This window comes from Mus musculus, chromosome 6 (genome assembly GCF_000001635.26).
Source record: "Mus musculus strain C57BL/6J chromosome 6, GRCm38.p6 C57BL/6J".
Lineage (NCBI taxonomy): Eukaryota > Metazoa > Chordata > Mammalia > Rodentia > Muridae > Mus > Mus musculus.
This window is the reverse complement of record NC_000072.6, coordinates 145,200,343-145,226,055: the sequence shown is the minus strand read 5'-3', so window position 1 is coordinate 145,226,055 and position 25,713 is coordinate 145,200,343. Positions and strand designations below refer to the sequence as shown.

Here is a 25,713-nt window from a genome sequence, read left to right as displayed (position 1 = left end):
AACCATTGTTAACTCCAGTTCTAGGAGATGTGATTCATTATGACCTTTAAAGGCTCCAGATATGCACAAGGTGCACAGACATACATGCAGGCAGAGCACTCATGCATATAAAATACTGAAAAAGTAGAATACATAAGTGAAACTGGAAGGCACACAGCAGCAGTCTGAACAGTGCTCTCCAGGCTGTTAAGGAGACATGTATTGCTCCTATTTTATATATTTCAAATGGTTTGTGAAGCTTTCTTGTTTTGCTAAATTCCCCATTTTACTTGTCATTTTAATATTGTAATTTCCCATTCACTGTGGTAGCAGTCTTTGATGGACCTGGAAATTGACTAGAAACTAATTGAAGATGAATCTGGGGGTCCTATAGAAGTATTTGGACTCACCTTGGTCAGGACATGGGTTTTTGGGTTTGTTTTAACAAGGCCTCATGTTCCTCATCTGCCTTTTCACTCTGCCATCCCACTGGGTAAAAGGTGGGCATCAGTGGTGTATGGCAATTACAGGTCTCCCTTTATCCAAGGAGAGCCTGAACTTTTCCCAACTGCAATTCATCAAACTTAAAATTATTGTATCGAGAAACATACACATATAGTTAGGCTTTTCATTTAAACGCTTAATTCCAAACAACATAAACACTTTTGAGAACAAACCAGGTTCTAGCTCATGTTTTAACGCTGCATCCTCAATTTTATTCAATCTGATGTCTGCTTAAAAAAAACAAAAACAAAAACAAAAACAAAAAAAAATTCTGAACTGTAAAGCTCATAATTCAAAGGTCTTACACATGGCTATCCCAGTAAATTACGCTTCCAAATGAAACAGACTTTAAAGAGGTTGTGTTTTACAATGCAGAGAGTGGAGGATGCTTTTTATACATTGGTGAGAGAGATCCGACAGTACAGATTGAAAAAAATCAGCAAAGAAGAAAAGACTCCTGGCTGTGTGAAAATTAAAAAATGCGTTATAATGTAATCTGGTAAGTTGAGCATATTCATTCTGGTACAAAGCAGATGTCTTCAGAGGTAACAGAGCGGTCAGAACCACTTCGGTGTGGTTCTGCTCTGAGGTATTAAACGATAGAACCTTGTCATTGGTTTCTGTACTGAGTACATTTATTTTAAATGTGAGTATATAATTGACCTGTGTGATGGCTACAGTAGACTGATCTGCATTTCTCATGAACTTTATTGGCTTCATTAGTTTTAAGTAAGCTAAATATTTGAAACTAATAATTTATTTTTGAGGGAAATCAAGTTTTAAGATAACCAGCAATTTTAAGTAAATATATATATATATATATATATATATAATAGTAATATGGCCCAGAAGTAGGAAAAGCCTAACAAGCCATACTCCTGTACCCATTTAGAAGCAGCTGTAGGTTCCTATGCTATGGCTTTGTCTCATTATTATGTTATTATTGATTTCTCCTGTACAGTGAATGACATCAGCAACAAGTAAATAGCACAGTCTTTTTCTTGTAAATTTAGACAGTGACTTAGATAGTGCGCTCACTGTCAGTATCTCTAAACACATCTACTGGGGTCCTTAACACTCTCCTCCTTCTAGTCTTTTGAAACTTTATATCTAAAACGACGTCATCTTACCCGATTTGGCCGTGTACACACACGTTCTTTCTGCCTTCCATTTAGTCTTGCCTCTTGTTTGGATCACCAGTATTCCTAGTTTGATTCATCAGCTAACATATGATTCCCTTCTCTATAAGAATCTCTACAGTCCCTTAAAATGGCCATTGTGGCTTTGTGTATTTCCAATATACTGTGGCTTCCTTTGTTGCATTATGTGTCATTCTTTTATTAGACAATAGAATCCTAAAGAGCTGGACCTTATGTTTTAGCTTTGTGCCCATTGCATGTTGAGATTCTAGTATATAGGTATTTCCTAGTAAAGACTGAGTGGACTCTAACTTTCCTGTCTAAATCAACCCAGATTATATTTTGTCTAACTCAGCACATTCTTCACTCAGTGAGGTGATAAAACCTCATGTTGAAGTGTGTGCTTTTGTTGTAATATTGTGTTCCTGGAGGACATGAAGCAGTCCCAGTGTTTAAGACTAAGAGATTTAGATGCAGAAGCAGTGGTCGTTACTTGCAGGGATTCTAATGGGATTATGAACTCTTAAAACTTTTGTGATTGGGTAAAGCCATACTTTACTTTTAGAAACTGTGGTACAATTTAACATTAAAATACAATTTGAAAAGTTAAAGTTTGAGATAATGGCCATGACCAGATTAAAATGGTAATTTTAACCCTATTCCCCTTTCTTAGATGGTTTTAAAATAGAACAATATTTAGAGAATGTAGTACACTTTACATTGTATTCAAGCAAACATTGAAGCACTTTGCTCTGAATGTCTAAATTATGCAGTTTGTAGCAAAGACTTTTGTAACTGTTAATAGTGGATTTTATGAATTGAATCACTAATCACATAGCACTTTCTACATAAAAAGTGTATTTTATATTTAGAATTATAGTGAGATAAATATTTAAAGTTTGTATTTGATAGTGATAAGTACATACAAATTAGCTTTTCATCCTAGGAAAGGGATAAGTCTAAACAAAATAATTAGCAAAATATGGGGTGCTATTTTATGAGACTCAGTTCCCAGGTGAACAAAGAGTCCACTGCCCTTTGTACATTAGCTATGACATTTCTCTAACATCAGAGTCATCTAATTAGAATTAACATAGCTGGAGACTCACACACTGTCAGAACTTGACAAGAGGGTAAATGCTGTCAAATTCTGTCTTCCTCGTCTCCTAAATGGCTGTGTATTATTCCATCTTAAAAACTGTCTTACAGCTATCTTTCTCAGGATTTTTATTTTCTGCATCATTGTTTTAGTATCATTGGTACTTTTCTTCATTGTAAAAATAGTTGGTGGGGGGAGGGGGAGGCAATGAGATGGCTGTCAAGACTGAGGACCTGAGCTTGATCCTTCAGATGCAACGGGAGGAGAGAACCTTAAGTTGTCTTCTGATCTTCATACGTGTGCTATGGCATGACCACAAACAGAAAAATAAATGGATGTAATTTTTTTAAAAAAGATGATGAAATAGAGTAGATACCATAATGTGTGATCCAAGGGAATTGATGATGGATAAGGGAGTTAGGTAAGACTCCATTTCGGGGGAGTATCTGGGAGATAGTTTTCATTAGTGAATATGCTAGTGAAAATATGCATGCTTGCTGCACAAACATTAACACTGAGTTCAAATCCCTACAACTCAAGAAAATAACCAGCCAGAAAACACCTGTAACCCCCAGTGCTGGGACAGGGGCCAGAAGTAACTGGTGGAGTGAGCTGGTTACCAACCTAGCCCAGTTTCACTGCGATGCTGTGCCTCATGGGAAGAAGGTGGAGAGTGAGGGAACAGATTCCCAGTGGCCTGCTCTGGCCTCCACTTAAATGTACTGGTCCCCCCCGCCGCCCCCCCCCCACATACAGACATGTAGACAAAAGATACTATCCCATTTCAAGTGTCTTATGTCCCTAAGTCGTACAGTGCTGTTGAATTATAGGTACCTTTATTATGTCATTGGAAGAGTTTCCCACTGTGTGTTAAGGAAGGAAACATCTGTCTCCTGTATCTGTCTGAGTGGACCTCACTATCTAGTTAGGCCTTGACTGTATTGCTTGTTGTATCAGTAATGGATCTCAGGAGGTGAAAAGCACCAATGAGTGCAGATTGGGGTTAGAGGCAATATATATTTATTCACTCATATTCAAAGAGATGATACTGACATTATCCAGTTTCTGTCTGTTAAATGTGAGCAAGCTTCATTGCATGTTGTACATTTTCAACAGTACTGGGTGAGTGTTTCCTGAATTAGAGATCTGTTGTCAAAATGAGTTATTATTTTGAAATTACAAAATATCTTAGTAATATGGTAAAGGAAAAATCTTGCCACTTAAGACATTCAATTATTTTGAAGATAATGTGTTTAACATAGGGTGCTTAAATACATATTATGCTACTTGCACAATTTATAATACTAAAACAGGTGATTACAAGAGTGAAGACCCGTGTGCCGCTGCTTTTAACGTGGCTTAGACTGTTGGGTGCTTGTTCTCCAGACCCCTCTAGTGTCGAGGTTTGAAGCATTGGTAGGTTAAGATTCCTTTCAGTACTTCCTACAGGATGAGCAAACAAGGTGAAGCATGGCCACTTTCTGTTCAGCTTTCCTTTGACTCTAGTGTGAACTTGGGATTGAAGGTCTAAAGTTGGCTCCTGAAGCTCTGCTCCTAGAATGCTCTTGTCACTCCCGGGGTTAGGAGGTTGGGAATTACTTTGACTGAATCAGTTTTAGTCACAACTCATTTAGGTATTTTACTTTAATGAAACATAGGTGTAGACTTTAATGACTAATGTTGAATGTTCTTTGAAGACGGGGTATTTATATGACAAATTTTGAATAGCTAAATGGTAAAGCAGTAATAAGACAATTTTGGAGGGTGGTCAAGTACACCACCGGTCAGACAATTTCACTTATCATCAGAGGACAGGGGCATCACAGCTTTTAAGGCACCAATATCTACAGATAATGTGGCTTACTGTCTGAAGTCCAGAAACTTGGGGGGACAATTAAGATGTATGGACACCTACCATACATGGAGGCAGGCATGGGGAGCTGAGTGGCTAAGTTTGCTAGTAGAGAAACATTAGTGGGAATCAAGTCCTTTTGGAGAAAAAGCCATTTGTTAGACTTACATTGTGCATCACTTACTATGTCGCCTGTTGTGAAAGTCAGAGCTTCCATTTAAATTATCAGCACGCCTGAGCCGGGAAATGGCTTAGTGGTTAGGAGCACCCAGCTAACACTTGTCAGTAACTCCTGTCCCTGGGGATCTAATGTCTAGTTTGGGCCTCCATTGGGTACTGGACTCACATGGTGCAGACATATATGCAGGCAAAACACTCATACCATAAAATAAAGTTGTTATAAATGTCAGGTAGTTTGCTTTGAAAGAAAGAGTAACTTGAAAGTATACAAGTAATAATTATTTTGAAATTACTAAATATCTAAATTACTAAATATCAGGTATTTTGTTAGATATTTTAATACCTAAATTTAAATAATAATTTAAATTTAATAATTTAAAAGTCTAAAAACATCAACTATCCATGAAGAGATATAGCCTAAAGAATTCTTAAGCCCATTCGGTTGCCAAAATATAACCATAAAACAGAACTACACTCTGGGTACTCAAGCGTCCATTAACAGTGAAAGTCTGTCATCTGAGCATGGCAAGCCATCGCATATTAACATGTCTTATATATACTTTTTTTTTATATTTCAGGGTGTTGACGATGCCTTCTATACATTAGTCCGAGAAATTCGAAAACATAAAGAAAAGATGAGCAAAGATGGGAAGAAGAAGAAGAAGAAGTCAAGGACAAGGTGTACAGTTATGTGAATACTTTGTACTCTTTCTTAAGGCACACTTAAGTAAAAGTGTGATTTTTGTACATTACACTAAATTATTAGCATTTGTTTTAGCATTACCTAATCTTTTTTTTTCTTCTGTTCGTGCAAACTGTCAGCTTTTATCTCAAATGCTTATTTTAAAAGAACAGTGGAAACCTTCTTTTTTCTAAGTGCCAGTATTCCCTGGGTTTTGGACTTAAACTAGCAATGCCTGTGGAAGAGACTAAAGACCTGAGACTCTGTCTTGGGATTTGGTGCATGCAGTTGATTCCTTGCTAGTTCTCTTACCAACTGTGAACACTGATGGGAAGCAGGATAATGAAGCTTCCGGACCATCCCTGCTCTGTGTCCATCTACTCATCCAATGGAGTCATTAGCAGTCAATCGCCGCTTCACTGGACACTGAGGGGTCACAGACTTAGGCTCCCTTTGAGTCGCGTCCAGCGTGTCCTAGACTTTATCATCTTTCAGAGGCGTAGGCAGACTGTTCACAAAGGCTTTCTGTAGCTTTCCACTGCAATTAATCTTGGTCACTCCCTCAAATAGTATATTTTTTCTAGAAAAGGGGAAAAATGGAAAAAAAAAGGCAATGGAAAATGTTGAAATCCATTCAGTTTCCATGTTAGCTAAATTACTGTAAGATTCCTATAATAGCTTTTCCTGGTAAGGCAGACCCAGTATGAAATAGTAATAACCATTTGGGCTATATTTACATGCTACTAAATTTTTGTAATAATTCAAACAACTTTAGCATATATAAAAAGTTCTCATAAGAATTAAGTACAATTCCCCTTTGTCAGATTGTTCTTATCCTAACTTTCAAGTCTTTTTTGAATTTCTGTTGTTGAAAGTAGTTTTAATGGTTGTGAAGCTGAAGATGATCTGAGACAGTTATAGCTTGGCAGGTGTTGAGGAGACCAGAGTTGCAGGGTTGGGCCTTACGTGAACCTGTGACGAACGCTACTGGGTTTTGCAGCACTGCTGCATTCAATGTTGGCGACGCATTGTTTGGTCAACATAGGGGATAAGGAGACTTTGATGGCTTAGTATAATGCATTCTCACCATGTAACAGTCCTACTGACAAATCAAGAAATTTGTTTATAATAATAAAAAATTTTTAAAAATTTCGATGTTCGCTTCAAGGTTGAGATTTTGGGGTAGGAGGCTACAACAAGAGTAAATCTTAAAGCAAGGTTTTAAGAAGGTTTGAAAATGCAGGTTTGACTAGTCTCTCAACTCTAGCTAAACAAACATTCCCAAGTACTTCCCAAATCTGATAGGTATTTAAAATTATCTAATGCTTTAAGAATAGTTAACAGGAAAAAAATCTCCTCAGTGCACTTAAAGCAACCCTTCACATCATTTGAAATGAGATGGAAATATCACTGGACTATGAGGACTGGATGTCTGTCTGATTTTAAGCAAATCACTGTCTGCTTGGTTTTGAATCATCTCAAAGACATTAACCTCCCAGCCGTGTAACATAGTTTACATGTTGACACACCTAGTTATCAAGCTCAGCACAATCTGTAACTGTTTTACATGGATTAACATCTTCACTGCCAGTCTTGGGCAAATTGTGCAAGAGGTAAAATTTATATTTCAGTATCCATTCTCCCATTTCAGGACTCCCCTCCAACATTATGCTGGCTTTCAGCCTGTCTCTCACCTGCCCATCACTTAGTGTAGTTTTAATAATTTCCCCCACTTCAAACTTTGTTTCCACTATGGACAACTTCATGAACTTTGCCCACTAAGGTAGGTACATCAAAGCTGCCCTATGGCTTTCTTCCCCGGGACTGAAAATAACAGACACCATAGTGGGATTTAAACTAATAGATGGTTTTCAGGGCCACTACAACAATTCAATCTCAATCCTTTGGACTTCATTCCTGCTGCCCAGGCCACTGGTGCCTCAGTAGGAATTTTCAAAATTAGTGTGAACAGACAGAGCACAGTCCAGTGGAAGGTGAGCTTAATCTTCATCTAGCCATCATCATGGTAAGTGATAGATTCTATTGTTTTAATAAATACAGTCTAACAATGAAAAACACTTCGAAGTTTCAATCATAAAGCTGTCTTTTTAAAAATTTTATTTACTCAACATTTATTCAGTGCTTGTCATATTCTGGGAATTACACTAGGCACTCAGGGTGCGGTGTCCTCAATCCTTGGCCAGTGGTATGTAGCATGATCTGTAATACCACTAAATAAGGCATATAGCATATGACTTAGACATAATGAAATACATGATTTGAGTTTTGCAGAGAGGAGTTTGGGTTTGTACATTCCCTTCCCCCCCAGTTTAGCAAGAATTGTTTGCTGTGAATCCAATGCAACTTTTAAATCAAACTACTTTATATAATTATTTCATTTTTCTAAAGGAACAGAAGTACCCTAAACTATTTTTTTGAAATGTTCTAAACTGTACATATTCATAGAACATTCTTTGGGTGAATTTTAAGTCTTAAAATGCAATTAGTAATACTTCTCATTTCTATTCAGAGGAACAGGTGTACTTCAAAAGCTGCAGTGTATAATCAGATATTTTTAATGGACAATGTGTTAAAGAAGTGGTAATTACCACTATGTAAATTTGAATTGTGTTACACTTTGGTTAACAAAAGGGGAAAGAATCCTAGAAACAAATATGTTATCTAGTTACTGCAGCCTTAAAGTCCTTGTTGAAGTTAAAAAGCAATGCTAAGTTACAGTCATAGGCATTAACATGTTTATGGGAAGGATATAGTAGGCAAATACAATTTGAGTAAATATTTTCAGTAGGGAATTTTAGGCTCTACTGACTGAGTCACACTGCATAGGAATTTAGATCTTAACTTTTATAGGTTATCGACCTTTGCCACCATTGCACAATTTTGTCCTAACATAAATACAAGTTCTGTGAGGCATGTCAAAAGTTACAGTTTGCATAAATTCATCTCATTTTGTATTCCACTGATTTTACATTTTCCTCAAACATACATACATACATACATACAACACACACACACTCACACATGAAGGGTTTTTTTTTTGTAGGCAATAAAAATTTAACTAATTTCCATTTGTTAAAAAGTAGTGATTTATTGAGAATTATGCAGTCATTTTTTAAACCCAAAAGTTATTTAAAGGTGAATTTATACTCAATAACTTCTGTGTAATACTGGGTAGCATGAATTCTGCATTGAAAAATTGAACAGATAATACCAATAGCTGTAAATTCTGTCAAAACATGAAAATTATTTCTAAAGAAGTACATTAGTTTTCAAAGAACAGTTATTAGAATCAGATCTGTGGTTTAGTTCAATAATTTGAAGTGCCTGTTTGGGATGGTGGTAGGCATTTTAGATGAATTTGGGAAAAATAAAGTTCTGCAGAAATGCCAGTTTCAGACCCCGCTAACCCGCTGAGTGGGCTGTGTGCTGTGTTAGCTCCAGTGCCCCAATCCCGTTTCATGTCTTCATGTTGAAACACTTCTGCATTTTTATTTGAGTGCCAATTTCTTACTAGTGCTATTTCTTAGTGTAACATGTTTACCTGGGATGTATTTTAACTATTTTTGTATAGTGTAAACTGAAACATGCACATTTTGTACATTGTGCTTTCCTTCTTTCCATTCCTTTTCTTTCTGTTTTGTTTGTTTGTTTGTTTGTTTGTTTGTTATGGGACATATGCAGTGTGATCCAGTTGTTTTCCATCCTTTGGTTGCGCTGACCTAGGGAATGTTGGTCATATCAAACATTAAATTTAAAAGTGACCACTCTTAATTAAAATTAACTTTTAAATGTTTATAGGAGTACGTGCTGTGAAGTGATCTGAAATTTGTAATATTTTTGTCATGAACCGTACTGCTCCTAATCATTGTAATGTAATAAAAATAGTTATGGTGACTATGAAGTGTGTAATTATGTAGTTTTAATTGTGGTTAAGGCTCAATTTTGGAGCCTCACGTGTTCCTTAGGCAAGTACTTAACACTGAGCCTCATCCCCATCCTGGCTATAGGTATTTCTTGGTGGAAATGTCTGCTTGGTAGTTGATAAAGACTCCTTTAAGACTTTAAGATTTATTCGTTTATTTATTTATTCTATGAGTACACTGTCTGTGTTCAGACACACCAGAAGTGGACATCAGATCCCATTACAGATGGTTGTAAGCCACCATATGGTTGCTGGGAATTAAATTCAGGACCTCTGGAAGAGCAGTCAGTGCTCTTAACCACTGAGCCATCTCTCCAGCCTGATACAGAATCCTATAAGCAACACTATTTGCAGCTTTTAAGTTAGAAATGTTATTTATAACGTTGCTAAAAACATTACATAAACATTTTTGCTTAAACTTACAGTCCTGCCTGGGTTAGGTCCACTGCCACATGGACTCGGTTACAGGTCGACAGAAAATATACCAGCTTTAATGGCAGAAATAGAGGAACATTACAACTCCTCATGAAAGCTACTTGAAGTGGTTCAGAACTTAAGGCAGGCCAGCAGCACAAAGAATAATGGGAATAATAGCTACACAATGCTAGTCACCCACTGAGCTTCTCAAGATAGAGGTCACCTTCACATGTCTTATTTTGATAACTGCATTTAAATCATTTTGAGGTGTCTGTAGAGAGCCTTGAATATGCACTTTAGTATACTAGATGGGCTAACAAAACAACAAAAAACAAGGACAAAGACACTCTAGAAGCTAAAGGGCAAGCCTGTCAGACACCATTCGATAGTGACAATCTCATCAGTAAATGAAGAAATAGACTTAAGAAAATTGGCTATAACATGTTTAAAAATTAAGTGTATTTTCTTTCAAAATTATATTATCATGAAAGGTACTAAAGTTACTATTTCAGTAATAAAAGGATTATGGGCAAAGCTCTCAGTATCAATAAGGTTGAAACCTATTTCAGTACAGTAGGGCAACTCATTTTTTTAAAAACCATGTATCTCACCCTTTTAAACTGAATTATTTTTTAATAGTTGGTACAGGCAAACAGCCAGCACTGGTTGTCAGCTCGACTGGTGCAATGATTGGTCAGACTTTGGTATCTGAATAGTAACGTTGCTTCATAGCTCTGTATTTCCTAAGGAAGTACAAGGCCTCTAGCTCCTTCATTACAAATTCTCCTCGTGCGATAAGTTCTTTGATCTTCTCTGGGTCCTCCACATCCTTGTTTTTAAGGAAAACGTTCTTCAAACGCCTTTTAAAATAGTCTGCTCCTTTTGGATAGTCCCGTCCAAGATACAGCAGCTTTAAAAAGAGAGATGCATTTCTAAGCAATCCATGTTATATAATAACATTTATAAAGCTGGCAGCATAAATTACTTACATTTTTATAAAGAGTCAGTACTTCTCCTCGTAACGAATTGGCCATTTTCACTTAACATGGAATTGATCCACTTTTATACATGATATACCTAAAGAAAAGGAAGATTTTCTTTTTTTTGCAAATAACTGCATTGTAAATCTTAAAGAACCAGAGATCTTCCCATGGAGCTGGTGAGCTGGCTTTTCATTCTTGTGTACAGACTTGTACTTGCCAGTGTGCATTTGGAGCTGATGACCTCAGCTGTCAGTCCTTTCCACGGGTCTTAGTTGTTGCTGCAAACAGCTGGCCCTTCCTTCATTTAGGGATTCTCCTACCTCTCACCCCCCTGTATGTACACTGGGATTACAAACTTGCAGGTCTACAGGACCCTCTTGTTTGTGCAAGTGCTTTGCCATTAAGACTTCTTATCCCCCCAAATGGTTATTTGTACTGAGCTGTTTTATTGAGGCACTGGGTAACACCACTTTTCTAAGCCTGCTTTCCTTACCAAAAGTAAAGCTGTCTGCCCTGCTCTCAAGGCTTGGCTTGATTATTTGGAAGAAACTAAGAGTCCAAATCTAGAAGAGTATTCTTGGAGGAAATTTTAAAACTAAGATAAATTGGGTTGTTCGATCAAGATCAAGAAGGTTGGTCCTTAAGGAGAATGCAGAGTAAGAGGCAGCGGGCAAAGGGAGCACTTGGAAAGGTTCCACGGGAGGCAGAGCAGACAGCATCCATGCTGCTGACCATGCTTTTGACTCGGTGCTTTAGCTGCCAAGGAGAAGGAGAGGCCTCGTTAGACCAAACCTAAAAAAGATTCCCACTGTGTTCCATCCAGTATGGCTGATGGTAGTTCTGACCACCCGAATACAGTACTTGCCACCATTCTCCACTGTGAGATTATTTCTTCCCAAGAGCCTCGTTCATGTAGCGGGTTTATAAACCAGCACACGGATGGGGTATCTTAGGAAGTACGATGTATGTACTAGAAAACTATTTCTCAACCTTCCTAGTTCTGTGACCCCTTCATATAGTTCCTCACGGTGTAGTGATTCCCAACCATAACATTTCACTGTTGCTTTGTAACTGTAATGTTGGTACTGTTATGAATCATAAACATCTGACAAGCAGATGGTCATAGGTCACCCCTGTGAGGATCATTTTGACCCCAAAGGGGTCATGACCCAGGGGTTGAGAAATACGGTAGTAGAAGCACTACAAATGGAACTGCCCATTTGGCAGTAAGTGCCACCTAGTAAAGGTGTGCACCTGTAGACTTGAGTGTTGTGTGCATGTGTGTGGTTTTTAGTGACCTTTCTATAATCTGGTACTAGCTTGTTCCCATATTACAGGATTTATTTTTATTTTAGCTTCCTGTCAGTAATTCTAAAACTCATGTCCAACAGCAAAAAAGCTGGTTCCTATTATCCTCATTAATTGACTTTTTTGGATCATCACTTCTACTAGAACCAAATTCTTACCACTGTCACCACCTCGTACCTTCCCTCCCAGATCCCACTCTTGCCTGGAATGCTCACCCTGTCCTAACTCCAACAACCTGTGCCACTACCCTCTCCACCCAATCAGTGTCCTCTTCTGCTAGGCTGCTGTCACAAACCACTTTTACCTGAGACCTGTTTCCTTTGTCTTGAATTCTTAAGGTCTCCCAGCCCTTCATCCTGTCCCTTAAGGCTGCTGCTTTTGCTTAGAGCCAGACAACTAATATCTTTTGGACTGTATTATTCAGGAAAAATAAAATTTCAAAGTAGATTATTTTTAAAGATGAATTAAAGGTTACTTTACAATTAACTAGCAGAAAATGGAGATTCTCAAAATTCGTCCAAAAATTATTGTGTTGAGCTGGATGGAAGCTGAGGCAGGGGAAGACCCTTAGTTCAAGGAGAGCTATGATTGAAGTTACATAGTGGCACCCTGTCACTAATACTGACAATTGTGACTGGTGTTGCGTTTAGTGTCCAAGTGTACAGATCCTAGTTGATTCTGCTTGCTTCCTCTTGGGAAGAGTAGTGAGTGTCCACTGAGGTTTGCTAGGGTTGACTCATAGTCACTCATGGGCTCCAGCTTCCAGAGTCTTACTGCCATAACCATCTCTCTCTTTTCTCTTTTAATTTCATGGTTTGTTTTCTTTCCCTGAAGATTTAGTGTAATACTGAAAGGTAATTTAACAGGTGTGTTTAACTAATAATATTAACAGTGGGAGTAGGGAGAGAGGGGAGGAGTAATATAATACCAGGATGGTATACCTTGTTGAAGAATGACTTAAAACTATGTGGCTTGAAATTATTATATAGATAAAACTTGGCATTTGTAACTTGTGAAAGCTTTTAGAGACCTGCCTTAGTTCTCCTTCCCAATTGCTTTTCCCACAGAGTATGAGTAATAAAAGATTCGCCTACCCCTGCCCCATGCACTTTGATGGTAATTTATGATACAGTTGATTTTCAGGAATTTTTAGTTTATTTTTGCTGCTGGGAAAAACCTTTAGTTTGCAAACTAGAAAACAACTTAATTGCTGCAGAGACCTGCATGGAGTCCTGGAAGTTATCAAAGTTGGATGAGTGCATGGCTCAAAGTCACGGGCTATTCCAGGAACATGGATATGTGCAAGGAGGAGCTGTAAGTCCTTTCTCCCTGGGGACTTTGAGTAAAGGAATGATGGCGTTGTCATTTTAGTAGGACACTATTATTTCTAATAGGGGCTTGATGCCCAATGATGTTATTCTGCCCCATGATGTTCAAGTGACCAAAAAAAAAAAAAAAAAAGCTGAAGGAAATGGAGACGGCAGTGTATTGTTTCAGTGGTCTAGTGAACTAGACTCAGTATTCCTTCAGACTGTACTGGAAAACTGTCCTGTCAGATTTCCCCATACCAGAGGTTGTGCGACCATACGCCTTTAGATGGTACAGGTACATGACAGGAGAGAGGGGCTAGTACAACCCGTGTCAAGATGAAGAGATGCCAGAAAGCAGCCCTCTTATTACTCACAAATCCTGCCCAGGGACTAGAGGACATCAAAACTCAAAAAAGCATGCACAGAGTCTTGAACCATGGGATCTAACACATCTCTACTATTAGTTTTCCTCTTAGGAGAGAAGTTGATAATGACACAGTGATTTTGAGTAAGGCCATTTCTCCTGAGTCACCATGTTAATTACTGTACTTCCACACCACTTCCTAGTTTAGTCTGAGGTTTTCTGTCACTAAACACTAGTAGTTGCTTTGTTGAATAATTCAAAACAAAGGCTACCTTCCATACCTCAACAGCTAAGATAAAACAAATTTGAATTTATATGCAGTAGGTGTTAAGTTTTTATCTCATTACCAAGGTTCGGAGGGCAGTAAGGTCTTAAGTGTTGTGCAACCAATGACCTTAACCCACAAAAACTAGCTGTCAGTCCTACTGAACAGAACATTTAGTTTATGTAAGGGACAGAGCATTAGTACTCTATCTTGGGTTAGACGGGCCGTAAGCTGGGGTTGGGTTAAAGAACTGTCTCCATTCCTCTACGTCTCAAGTGCCTTTTCTTATGGAGAAGGGCTGAAATTCTGCAGGCTGCCACAACAGTACAGCGCTCCGTGACCTTGGGACAACAATGGCTTACTGGTTCTTAGAAGTCACGTTAAACTAGTGTGTGAGCAGCTCTTGAGAAGGGCGAATGCTTTGCATAGAAACTAAACTCCCACGATCAGTGAAGAATCTGTACTACTTTAATATCAAGGTAGCGACCCTCTTGGAGCTCGCCTTTGTGGCCAGATGACTCCCTGGGGGACCCGCCCGGAACCTATGGCTTCACCTAGTCGTGAGCTGGCGCCATTCCCCAGATCCCCCGGGAAGGGCTCGTCCAGACGCAAAAGAAGCGAGGAAGAAACCTTTTTACAAGGCTGGCCGTGGCGGGCCTCGGCTATAACCCCAGCTCTCAGGAGGAAGCTGAGGGATGCCCGCGAGTTCCAGGTCAGCCTGCGTTTCAGTGTGAGACGCAGCTCTCCCCACGCCCGGAAGCCCTCGCCTAAGGCATACTTCACCACCAGCAGGTCTGGGGTCCAGACGACAGCTTGCTCAGACCGCCTCACTCCAGCGCTTTGCGGCACCACGGCCGTAAATGCTCCGACCGTCTGCCGGAAGTGGGCGGAGCTGAGAGGCGGGGGTGGGCTCAGGGCGGGACTACAGGCAGCAGTGTATGGGACTCGAGGCCGCTTTCTTTGCTGGGGCGGGGCATCAGGCGGAAATGGGCGGGATTAGGTAAAAGCCGCGATGTGGGCGTACCTTATGTGGGAAGTGTGGCTTGTGTAACCAGTCTACGACTTGGGCAGTACTCACCGGAAGACTACAGTGCGATTGCGCAGGTTGTCCTTCGCAAAACACTGGGAGTTGTGAGTGGGCGTGGCCTGTCGTCTTGACAACCGTGAGCGTTCCTGCTCTGCAGAGTTCACTTATCCCTAAGCAAAGTTCCTGCTTCTGTCATGGTAAGCCAGGAAAGTGAGGGAGACAGGAAAGGGGCAAGTGCGGATTCCACTTCAGCGCTGTCGAGGGAGGGCAGGCAGACAGGGGCAGTGCGATCCAGAGGTGGCGAGATCCAGATCTTTGCAGTGACTAAACTTTACTAGCTTCCGGTGATGTACATTCCCACTTTGGCTCTGACTGCCTTGTCAGAAAAGTTTTCATTCCAACGCAGAACAATATGGAGCAAATTTCGTGTGTTGTTTCCCATTCTCCATCAAGAGATCATCAATTATCACACTCGTTGAGGGGAGATTCAGAGTGCATTATTTGTGTTTGCTGGCTGGAAGCCAGAGACACACAAAGGAGAATATTACAGCCCTCCGGCTCTGTCAGTTAAGCAGAATATCAGACACAAGCTTTACCAAGGTAACAGCTGGTGTATCTAAAGCGGAGTAATCAAGCTATTAAGGGTAGGAGAGAAGAAAAGATTGGTGCTTTTCAGTCTCTTTTAAGATATAAGTATGTATTTTCTGTAAGTGGTGGGAAGAAATGGGTAGTGAAGGCCTCCCCTGGCAAGACCCCCAATGGGTCATCAGCCAAGTTAAGACTGCTGGCAAATTACAAGAACAAGCACGTATTTGCTACATCGAAAGGTGGATTTAATTTCTTTTTCCTATCTACATAGCACTGTTTCTCAAAGACTTCCAAGCCATTTGGGGGAATATTTAAAATGTAGATTCCAGGAGGTTGCAGCTTCAAACCTAACTGTATCATGGGGCTTCCAGGAAACAAAGTACCATAAACATGTTTGCTTAAACAGTAGAAACTGCTTACCTCACCATTCTGGAGACTGAACATCTGGGGTCAGGGTGTCAGCATGGGGGCAGGGATTTATTCAGATCTCTCTTCTACTTCTAAATAGTTCTTTAGTGTGTAGCAGTGTAAACTCATTTTTTTCATACGATGCTTATTTTCTTCATGAGGGTCTGTATCCAAGATTCCTCTTTGTAACCTGTACCAGCCATATTGAGCCAGAGGCCTGTCCAGTTCCAGTATCAGCTCTTCTTAATTGGGTGAAATAATTACAGACCCTTTTCATAAGCAGGTCAAACGCTAACACACAAGAAGTTAAGATTTTAGTATATGAATTTGAAAATGCATAATTCAACCCCACAATCTAAGGAAGTATACAATTCAGGAAGGGAAGCAACTATACTGTAAGTCCAAGAGGACAAATTTCTCAAAAAGCTTGTCAGGAAGTCCTTTGCCACTTGAACGTTGAAAAGTTTTACTACTGATGGCTCTTATGTTTATGTGAAGGATAAAGATAGGACTTTCCCCACACCTGTTTCATGTTAGAAATACTAGTGAGGGATAAAAATGTGCCCATCATCTTTAGGATATGCTCTTTGAGGAGGATATTTACATAGCCTACCATACAGTATTTGTTTCAAGATGGAAATATGTTAACAATGTGTCAGGGAATACTACAGCCAGGATAAAAATTATTTGTAAAAATCACATGAGAGCAAAGCCTCCCTCGTTGCTCTCTCCCTGATGAATATTTATGGAGAGAATTTCTGAAATGTGTGCACCTTGCAGGAAGATGTCGTCTAAATCTCATTTACTGTGTGCCAAATTTGGCACTGGCATTTTAGAATGATGTTCCCATGGCTCGAACCAGCCCTTCCTATGTGCAGCTCTTCAGATATGTAAACTGTGTAATTTACACTCAGACGGCCTCTTACAGGTTCTTTACCAGAGAGCTGATGGGCACACAGGCCTTCTCAGGAGTTTACGAATAGCATCACGGGAAATACCTGTACTTGTAAATCAGTATTGAAGGACAGAGCTTTCCAAAAAGAGCAGACTGACTGTAAATCATGTGGCTGGGCAGTCTTCACTTCATCGTTAATTGGCAAACTTGAAGAAACTGATTCTCTCCCCATTTTTAAAAAAAAATACTATCAATCTTATGTAATAGAAAGGTTTCTTTTAGACAGCCGCTACATCTGCAAATTTGAAATAGTATCAATAGTCAGTAATGCGTGGAGATTTAGGGCATCTTTTCAACCAGTCCTTTTTTAGCTTGCTCTCCTATCACAGACTCATTGATATAGGAAATTGTATTGACTAACTCAAAAAGATGCTTCGTGAGAAATCTTGTGGGTTTTCTTGCCTGTGTTTTCAGTTTGTTCTGACTTCTTTTTATAGTATTTTTTCAGTTTAAGGTAGCCAAAGAGTCACAGAAAAGTTGCAATGGAGGCACAAAGGAAATTCCCTCGGGCTCTTCTCTAGCTTCTCCTAATTAATGTATTTTGTGATGCTCTGTTGAAAGTATCTGAATACTGTTTTAAAATGTGTCAATTCTTTTGTTTTCCAACTTTTTAGGCTCCCAAATCAAAAAAGGTATGTAGAAATTATGTTTTCAAAATAAATAGTTTTATGATCATACTGTACAAATGAATATCTTTTGGAATTTTATAATAATTTTCTAGTTAGTTATAGTTTATCGAATTTGCTACTCACCTTTTAGATAATAATGTTATTTACATCATTGGATAATTCTTCATAGTTACAGATGTGTTTCCCATTTGATGGTATTTCTAGTTTGAAAACATATAGATTGCATTTAGTGCTGACCGGTGTCTGGCTATGAGGCTTCACCTTTTTCTTCTACTGTAGAATATGTTAGGTTAGTCCTTCCTTTTCTCTATTTCAGATAAACATAAGCCATAGTTACAGTCCTCCTGTGACTAAAACAGGACCTTCAGCTAGCACACTTGTGGTTTTCTGCTTTTGTTTGTACAGTGTAGAAACTGAGGTTGAATAAAGGAGATACTACCCATATGTCTGGGATATCTTTTTCTCCTCTTTGCTTTGTAGATTGATAACTTTAAAGCAGATATTTTAATCTCCTAATTACAGGTCATATTTAGCCTACCAACAGATTATGTTTTACTTGAAAAAAATTTCTTTCTTTCTTTTTTTTATGTCAGTTCTTAAAGTGTGCCATAGTATCTCACACTTGTAATCCCAGCTTGTAGGAGGTTAAAGTAGGGAGATCATGAGTTTTAGGCCAGCTTGGGCCCAAAACAACAACAAAACCCCTCATACATGGCCAGTCGAGTCCCCTCCCAAAAGTGTAATAACACAATTAAGCAATTACCAAAGACATTTGATTTGCTCTGGTCATGACATATGGAAAACGATCACATTGGTCCTGAGGTCCTATAAAGCAGCGTCCGTAGAGTTCAGCAGAAGCCACCTGCAGGAGCGTAAAAGGCACGTTGATCTTTCCACCGTCCTGTCTGTGCTCAGAAACTGGTCTCTGTTGCCTCCCCGACCACAGCAGAGGCTTTTTGTTTTGTTTTTTAATCTCAGTGGTCTGTTCTCCATAAATCCCACCACCCTCTCTTGAAAAATCATTACATTCAGCCCTCCTAATCTATGGTTTCTGCATCCATGGATTAAAGCGGACATAGAATTGTCTCAGAATAATGACCAGAATGCTGGACATGGTGGTGCTTTCTTGTGATCCCAGGGGCAGAAGGACCACAAGTTCTAATGCAGCCTCGGCTACACAGTGGCCTTACAACAACAACAACAACAACAACAACAACAACGAGAATGGGTGTTAGAGAGATGGTACTGTGGTTAAGAGCACTTGCTGCTCTTGAAGAGGACCTGGTTCCCAGCATCCACATGGTGGCTCTCAATTGTATGACTCTAGTTCCAGGGGATCCAACACTTCTGTGAGCACCAGGCATACCTTCAGACAAACACTCATTCACATACAAGTTTTTAAATAAATGTGGTAATACAGAGCATGTCCCGTGTGTCTCGGAAAGCCAGAAGAAACACCTTGGAATGTTTGGGTGATAAAGATTTGTAAAATCACAACTGCAGTGAATATGTCAGACTTTACCATGAAGCAATTCCTGAACAGTAAATATGGCTGCTGCCAAGGTCCGGAATGGTAGAGTTTAATGTGTAAGAGAGGATATATGTAGGTTGCCTGCAAATACTGTGGCGTTATGTATGGGTTTGAGTATGTGGGATTTGCCTTGCCTAGGGTCCTGTAACTAGTGTCTAGGGCACGCTAAGGAGTCACTGTCTGCTCTGTGGGTTCTCAACACATCTGCAAATATGCTTTGGTTGTAAGTCTTGGATCATATTGCATATGTACATGTTTGAGTTTATAGACATGTCAAGGCACACAACGTGCTGGCCAGAGGACTACTTGCAGGAATCTGGTCTTTCTTCCTAGCATGTGAGCCCTGGGGATTGAACTGAGATTGTCAGCCTTGGCAGCAAGTGCCTTTACCTCCTGAGCCACCTTCCTGGCCTGCTGTTATTTACTTTCAGCCTGTGAGCTATTTATGATCAGGAGCGTGTCATCTGGGGATTGAACCCAGGGCCTTGTGTACACCAGGCAAATCCTCTACCGCTAAGTTGAAGTCTCCAGCCCATATCACATTTATTTTTGTGTCCGTAACATTTAGTGCAGTGCTGATCTATTATGGAAATTGAATCAATGTTTGTTGAATAAATGTGTGGAAGCCCCTGAATTCTAGTCAAGCCATTTGGGCTCTTGATAGTTCAGAAGAGATGCTTCTATGAGTGTATTGCGTGCGGTCTGTGTTCATGTGGCACTTACTAGGATGCATTGCCTTGCTCTCTCCACCTCAGCAGGAGCTCCAGCCTTCTACTCCATCACCTGCTTCCTGACTCCTCTGTGCAGTCTCCCCAGAGCCCACTGAGTTTGCTGTTCTTCCAGCTCCCTAACTTGTGGCTGCATTACCCTGTACTTACATGCCTTCTCCTGAATGTAAAGTCTTTGAACACAAGTTGGACTACCAGTTGCTTCATAGACTTGATCCCTGTAACTGAAAATACTCTCTCCTCCCTCCAAACTTGCAAAATAACTGAAAGCTTGTTGGTCACGGAAATGTCTTTGATGTTGATGGTCTGCTATTGTGGCTGTGTTATAGACTTCTCCAGATTGGAAGCTCAAAGCTTACTTCAGTCACACATTCTTGCCAGTGTCGTCTCTGCTGTGGAGTGCTGGGTGTGATTGTTTTTTCTTGTTTTTTTTTTTTCCCCAGACTAATCCATGTAGTAGCCAGAGTCTGTGCTGACACAAATTAGCTGTCTTGTCTATTGAATTTATTGTACATAAAATTTGGTTTCATAAAAATCAATAATTGTTTTCGTAATTGGTATTTTTTAAGATTTATCTTTAAAATGTAGGTATCCTAGTGCAGGCCTGTGTGGTTTTATCTGCACCATGAGGGCCTGAAGAAGCCAGAGGCAGGCATTGAGTCACCTGGAGCTAGAGTTGCAGGTGGTTGTAAGCTGCCTGACATGGACCCTGGTAAGAGCAGTAAGTGCTTTCACCTGCCCAGCCATCTCTCCAGCAGCTCACGTCTGCTGTTTGGAGAGGCATGCTTAAGTCCCGTAGGAGCACGTTGACAGCCTTTTTAACGTTGTGGTCTTTGTTAAGGCTCCCAGTAAGAAAAAGATGACCAAAGCCGAGCGACTGCGGCTGATGCAGGAGGAGGAGGAGAGACGCCTGAAGGAGGAAGGTACTGAGTGCCGGGCTGGATATCATAGCACAGAGCATTAGCCATGGGTTCACACCCACACAGCCACTCGGCATTTCAACAGGCTTTAATTTTATCAAGGATTCCTAGTGCTTAGAGCAGACCACCAGTGCACACAGCCACACCTGAGCGTGCACTGAAGTCATGCTGCTGCCAGATAGAGTTCAGTGCTCGGTACAATTCTGCTGATCTTTTGATTTTTTGCCCCATACAATATTTTGGGCCATATTTAAATTAGCCAAAAAAACAAAAACAAAAACAAAAAACATTGCTTCTGAGAAATTCAAATTCAGGTGATCAGCCCATGTTTTTGTCTGCTGATTTTATCTGGCCTACCTCAAAGTGTTTATAATCTACTGATGAAAACAGGCACATTGGTGCCGACTGTGTGGTAAGAGTCCTGAACCTAAAATTTATTACTGATGAGAAGCACACACTAGCAAAAGCTACATACAACAGCCTGACTTGTTTTTTAACCCTGGGTGTTTTTTTTTTCTTTTAAAGATTTATGCTGTTTATTCTTGGTTATGTGTGTGTTGTGTGTCTGAACATGGGTATGCACAAGTGAGTTCAGGTGCCCGTGGGGGCCAGAGGCGTTGGGCTCCTCTGGATCTGGGTACCGGAAGTTGTGAACTACACGATGTGGGTGCTAAGAACTAAGTCTGTGTGGATCGTCTGCGAGAACACTGCATGTTTTAACTTCCTGAACCTAGTTTCTCAGTGTTTAGCAATATCTCTTTGCTAGTTAAACTAGAAATCCCATTCACTAATGTTAAACAGTAATAAAAAGACTCGGCAAATCAAATCATTAGAAAGACTGACTGGCCCTGGAGGTTGCAGTTATTACAATTCACTATCTGTAGATTTATATTCAGGGGTTTCAAGGACTCCGTTGACTTTTAATGTATATTTGCCTTTTGTAAATAATAAAGCACATTATGTTGTTTGCTAATTGACTTTTATAGGTTTGTTTTTTTTATTGAGGGACACTCATGCTTTGCCTTGCATGTAGAAGTCAGAAGACATGTGTGAGTCCTCTTCTTTACAGGTGGAATCTGGGAAGCAAACGTGGGTCATTAGATGGCTTGAGGGCACGTGCCTTTGTCATCATACCAGGATCTATATCCTGGGCTTATTTCGTGTTCTTAAACATAGAATTTATAAACACGGATATATTTATTTTATGTGTATGAGTGTTTGTCTGCATCTGTGTCTGTGCACCACATACATGCAGTGCCCAAGGAGGTCAGAAGAGCGCAGTGGATCCTCTCGAACTGTTACAGATGGTTGTGAGCTGCAGTGTCAGCCCTGGGGACTGAGCCCAAGTCCTCTCAGCCATTGCCCTTAGCTGCTGAGCCACCTCGATAGAGTTGATACTTCATATTTTATCTTAAATAGTGAGAGCAGGGGAAGCTTACAGTAACGGCTTTCTGACAGCATTGATGCCAACTGTAGACTTTTGAAAACCTTATTTCCCCTTAATCAGCCATGATGGAACTGCTACACAGCTTAAAATCATTATTGAATTGCTATTGTTTTATTTTATTCTCTCTCTGTCTGTCTGTCTCTGTGTGTGTGTCTCTGTGTGTGCACGCGCGTGCTCATGCATACGTATGCTCGCCAGCATGGTTTTGGAGGTTAAAGGACACCTTGCAGAACTTGCCGTTCTCTCCTTCCACAGTGTGGCTTTTGAGGATTGAACTCAGGGTGACTTGACTGCAAACACCTTCACCCAGTGCACCTTCTTGCCAGCCCACTATCAATGTAATTTTTTTCTTTAGATTTATTTTTATCTTAAGTGTCTGTGTGTTTTGCCTGTACTTATGTCTGCACACCATGTGTGCTAGGTGTCCTTGGAGGCAAGGCAAGGGCAGCAGGTTTCCTGTAGCTGGGGTTACCACTGTGGACCCCTCATTATCAGAAACTTAGTCATGTTCACTTTTAAGCTGATGGATATATTCTTTGTTCAGAGCACTGTTTTCAAAAGGATGCCTTCGACAAGGATATAATGTGCTTGACTCATGGGTTTCTTGGCTGGAAAGTGAGTGTTTTCTCATCTCTGCTACACAGTAGAGGCTGTGACCTCCATAAAAGGTTCTGCTCTGTGTTAGAAATACTCAAGAGGAACTCCAAGAACTTAAAACGCTGTGTTTGAATCCCTGCAGCTGACTCTTGATTTCTTTTTGGTTCTTCAGAAGAGGCGCGGCTGAAATTTGAAAAAGAAGAACAGGAAAGGCTAGAAATACAGCGGATTGAGAGAGAGAAGTGGAGTCTGCTGGAAAAGAAAGTAAATAAGGATGAGTGTCAGCGGGGCTGCCACCCACGCCTGCGTCTGGGGCTGCAGCCCTGCCCAGCCCTAGCAAAGCTGCAGCCCTGCCGGGCCCTGCATTCACTGCAGTGGGGCATGACTTCACATGGGTTTTCAGTTAGAGAAGTGAACATCATTGGTCTGTTTGCTTGGGTTTTTTTTTTTTGTTTTATTTTTCCAAACAAGGTTTCTGAGGGTAGCTCTGATTGTCCTGGAACTCTCTCTGTAGATCGGACTGGCCCCGGACTCACAGATCCGCCTGCCTTTGCCTCCTGAGTGCTAGAATTAAAGGTGTGCGCCACCACCACCTGCATTTTTCTTTTTTAAAACAGGGTCTCTCTATGCAGCTCTGGATGTTCTGGAACTCTGTGTAGACCAAGCTGGCCTCAAACTCATAGAGATCTGTCTGCCTCTGCCTCTCAAGTGCTGGGATGAAAGGCGCATGTCACCATACCTGGCTGCATTGGCCATGTCTTTAAAGATCTCATTAGCGTCTAGCTTAACAGAAGACACCAGGGTCCTTATGCTAGCATCAGCATCTTGTCGTCATGTTTCAGCAGAAGCACATGAAAGGAAGCTCACCTCGTACAGAAATGGGGGGAAGATGACACGGGGCTGGGAGATGGCTCAGGTGGGAAAATGCCTGCCTAGAAAGGATGAGCTCTAAGCTCCAAGGGAAAATCAGGTGACCTGGCTGCCTACAGCTCTAGCACTGAGGGGCTGAGACAGGTGGATCCCTGAAGTGCATGGCCAGCTAGCCTAGTCAAACTGACTGGCTTCCGTTTTAGTGAGAGATCCTGCCTCAAAACATAAAGGAGAAAGAACAAGGAAGAACATCTAATGTCAGCTACTGCCTGTGTTTGCGTGTACACACCCCTACATACATACATACATACATACATACACACACACACACACACACACACACATACATCCTGTGTGTGTACATGCACACACACATACACTGTGCATGTACACACACACACACACACACACACAGTTCACATGTGCTTGTATCCACAAAGTGGGAAAACGTCTCCCTAGCTTTCAGATCATCGTGGTATTCTTGGATACTGCACCTAAGCTATACACATGGTGACTGCTGCTACACATGGCGACTGGTGCTACACATGACGACTGCTGCTGCTTCTTGCTTTTTGTGACAGAACTGTGTTTTGTTGCTGAAGTCAAACTCCAATCTCAAGTGGCCCTCCTGCTTCAGTCTCCAGAGTAGCTCGACCACAGGCACCTTCCCAAGCTTAACACGTGAGCTTCTTGATGTGGAATCTGAAGCTACATTCATGAGCGCATGCCCTTGTTAGTGGTACATACCTATCAGCAAACCAAGCATTGCTATGTGACAAGTGTTGTTTTCTTAGAAAGTATTGAGTCAGTGACTTATTTACCTCCAAATGCTGAACTGTCTTATTCTCCATTGTCAAACATCACAAATGTATTAGGCATGGTGGCGAATGTCTTTAATTCCAGCTCTCGGGAGGCAGAGGTAGACTTGCTTTCATAGACCTTCGAGGCCAGCCAAACCTACATAGCGAGACCCCCATCTCAAAGAAAAGCAATATTGTAGCCAAGCATAAGGGTGCACATCTTTAAGCATTTGGGAGGCGGGGACAAGCAGATCTCTGTGAGTGTGAGGGCAACCTGGTCTACAAGTTTCAGGACAGAGCTGCTGCTGCACAAAGAAAACCTGTCTGGGGTGGGGGGAGAGAAAAAGAAAAAAAAGAAAAACAATATCACCTATATTTGTATCATTGCCAATCAAGCTGGAAGTTTTTAAAAGATTTGCTGTTCATTAGATAGGTTTTTTTTTTCTATTTTTTTGCTTGAATGCTGAACCTTGTGGTTCCAAACAAACATCTTGGTGTTTCCCCTTGACCTGCTGTGTTCAGCCGATACACTCTTGAGAGCACAGCTCCCAAAATACTCAGTTATACAGATTATTTCTTGGAACACTGTTGCCTTTGATGTGTAGAGGAGCACTTAATGCCTCTTCTGTTTTATCGCAATAAAGTGAGAGTATATGATACTTAGGGTTACAACCTAGTGGATTAATTCCTGCAGCCACCACCACCGCTCATGCTCCCACACCCTAACTAGTGTAGTGTGGGACCACTGCTCTGATCCATGCCAAGACACCTAGAATTGTATTAGCTCACACCACAGGGCAAATAGTATCTCTCACATTATGGACCTTTAAACATCTGAAGAGCCCACTTTGAAGCTACTGTTTCAGTCAGCATTAGCAGTTTTATTCAAAGTAACAACTTTCTTCCACGAAAGCCATGCGAGAGCAATCAATGTGCCTCCTTCTGTGGCAGGACCTAGAACGAAGAAGCCAAGAGCTTGAAGAGCTTGCTCTGCTCGAGGGTTGTTTTCCTGAAGCAGAGAAACAGAAGCGGGAAATTCGAGCTCTGGCTCAGGTGAGGTGTTTCTCTCCTCTCTTGAGCTCATACTTCTGGCATCTCGAGGGAACTATAGGCTGGTACTAATTTTTATCTTGGGAAATCTTATTAAGGAAAAAGCTCCAGGCTGGTGAGATGGCTTAGTGGTTAAAA

At 40.7% G+C, this 25,713-nt stretch overlaps 3 protein-coding genes across 35 annotated transcripts in view; 2 read left to right on the top strand and 1 right to left on the bottom strand.

The window, feature by feature from the left end:
* Kras (Kirsten rat sarcoma viral oncogene homolog) overlaps positions 1-9,357 on the top strand; it is a 33,722-nt gene extending 24,365 nt beyond the window's left edge. The window contains exons 5-7 of one of the 3 annotated variants that reach the window (XM_006506919.4): positions 859-974; position 2,755; positions 5,332-9,357. In XM_006506919.4, coding sequence (XP_006506982.1) covers positions 859-974; position 2,755; positions 5,332-5,448 — 234 coding nt within the window. In that variant the 3' untranslated portion in view covers positions 5,449-9,357. Of the gene's footprint in view, positions 1-858; positions 983-2,754; positions 2,756-5,331 lie in introns of all 3 variants that reach the window. The other 2 variants (XM_006506918.4, NM_021284.6) reach the window with 2 other exon arrangements.
* Etfrf1 (electron transfer flavoprotein regulatory factor 1) lies at positions 8,688-14,922 on the bottom strand. 11 transcript variants are annotated; one of them, XM_006506983.4, is made up of 4 exons: positions 14,580-14,921; positions 11,272-11,534; positions 10,785-10,872; positions 8,688-10,705 (listed from the first exon to the last, which is right to left on the bottom strand). In XM_006506983.4, the coding sequence occupies exons 3-4, from the start codon at positions 10,827-10,829 to the stop codon at positions 10,490-10,492; spliced, it is 261 nt and encodes an 86-aa protein (XP_006507046.1). In that variant the 5' UTR covers positions 10,830-10,872; positions 11,272-11,534; positions 14,580-14,921; the 3' UTR covers positions 8,688-10,489. The 11 variants fall into 11 exon arrangements, 10 of the variants coding, with proteins under 10 accessions (XP_006507046.1, NP_001348986.1, NP_001348987.1 ...); NM_001362057.1 differs by having other exon boundaries at positions 9,514-10,705; positions 14,804-14,909; NM_001362058.1 differs by having other exon boundaries at positions 9,514-10,705; positions 10,785-11,291; positions 11,511-11,534; positions 14,804-14,909.
* Positions 14,923-15,038: 116 nt separating this feature from the next.
* Positions 15,039-25,713, top strand: part of Casc1 (cancer susceptibility candidate 1) — a 36,185-nt gene continuing 25,510 nt past the window's right edge. For 13 of the 21 annotated variants that reach the window (XR_001785141.2, XR_001785140.1, XR_378098.2 and 10 more), the window contains exons 1-5: positions 15,161-15,249; positions 17,618-17,635; positions 20,733-20,814; positions 23,028-23,119; positions 25,477-25,578. Coding sequence is in view for 17 of the 21 variants with exons in the window: in XM_006506971.2 (XP_006507034.1) it covers positions 15,247-15,249; positions 17,618-17,635; positions 20,733-20,814; positions 23,028-23,119; positions 25,477-25,578 (297 nt within the window). In the remaining 4 variants the exon portion in view is untranslated. Of the gene's footprint in view, positions 15,250-17,617; positions 17,636-17,664; positions 20,815-23,027; positions 23,120-25,476; positions 25,579-25,713 lie in introns of those variants that run through there. The other 8 variants (NM_177222.4, XM_011241590.1, XM_011241591.1 and 5 more) reach the window with 8 other exon arrangements.

Coding starts and splice junctions, on each gene's coding strand:
- Etfrf1 (NM_001163628.1), bottom strand. CDS start 10,829: ATGGCCAATTCGTTACGAGGAGAAGTACTGACTCTTTATAAAAAT. Junction 10,706..10,784: donor TACTGACTCTTTATAAAAAT/GTAAGTAATTTA, acceptor CTCTTTTTAAAG/CTGCTGTATCTTGGACGGGA.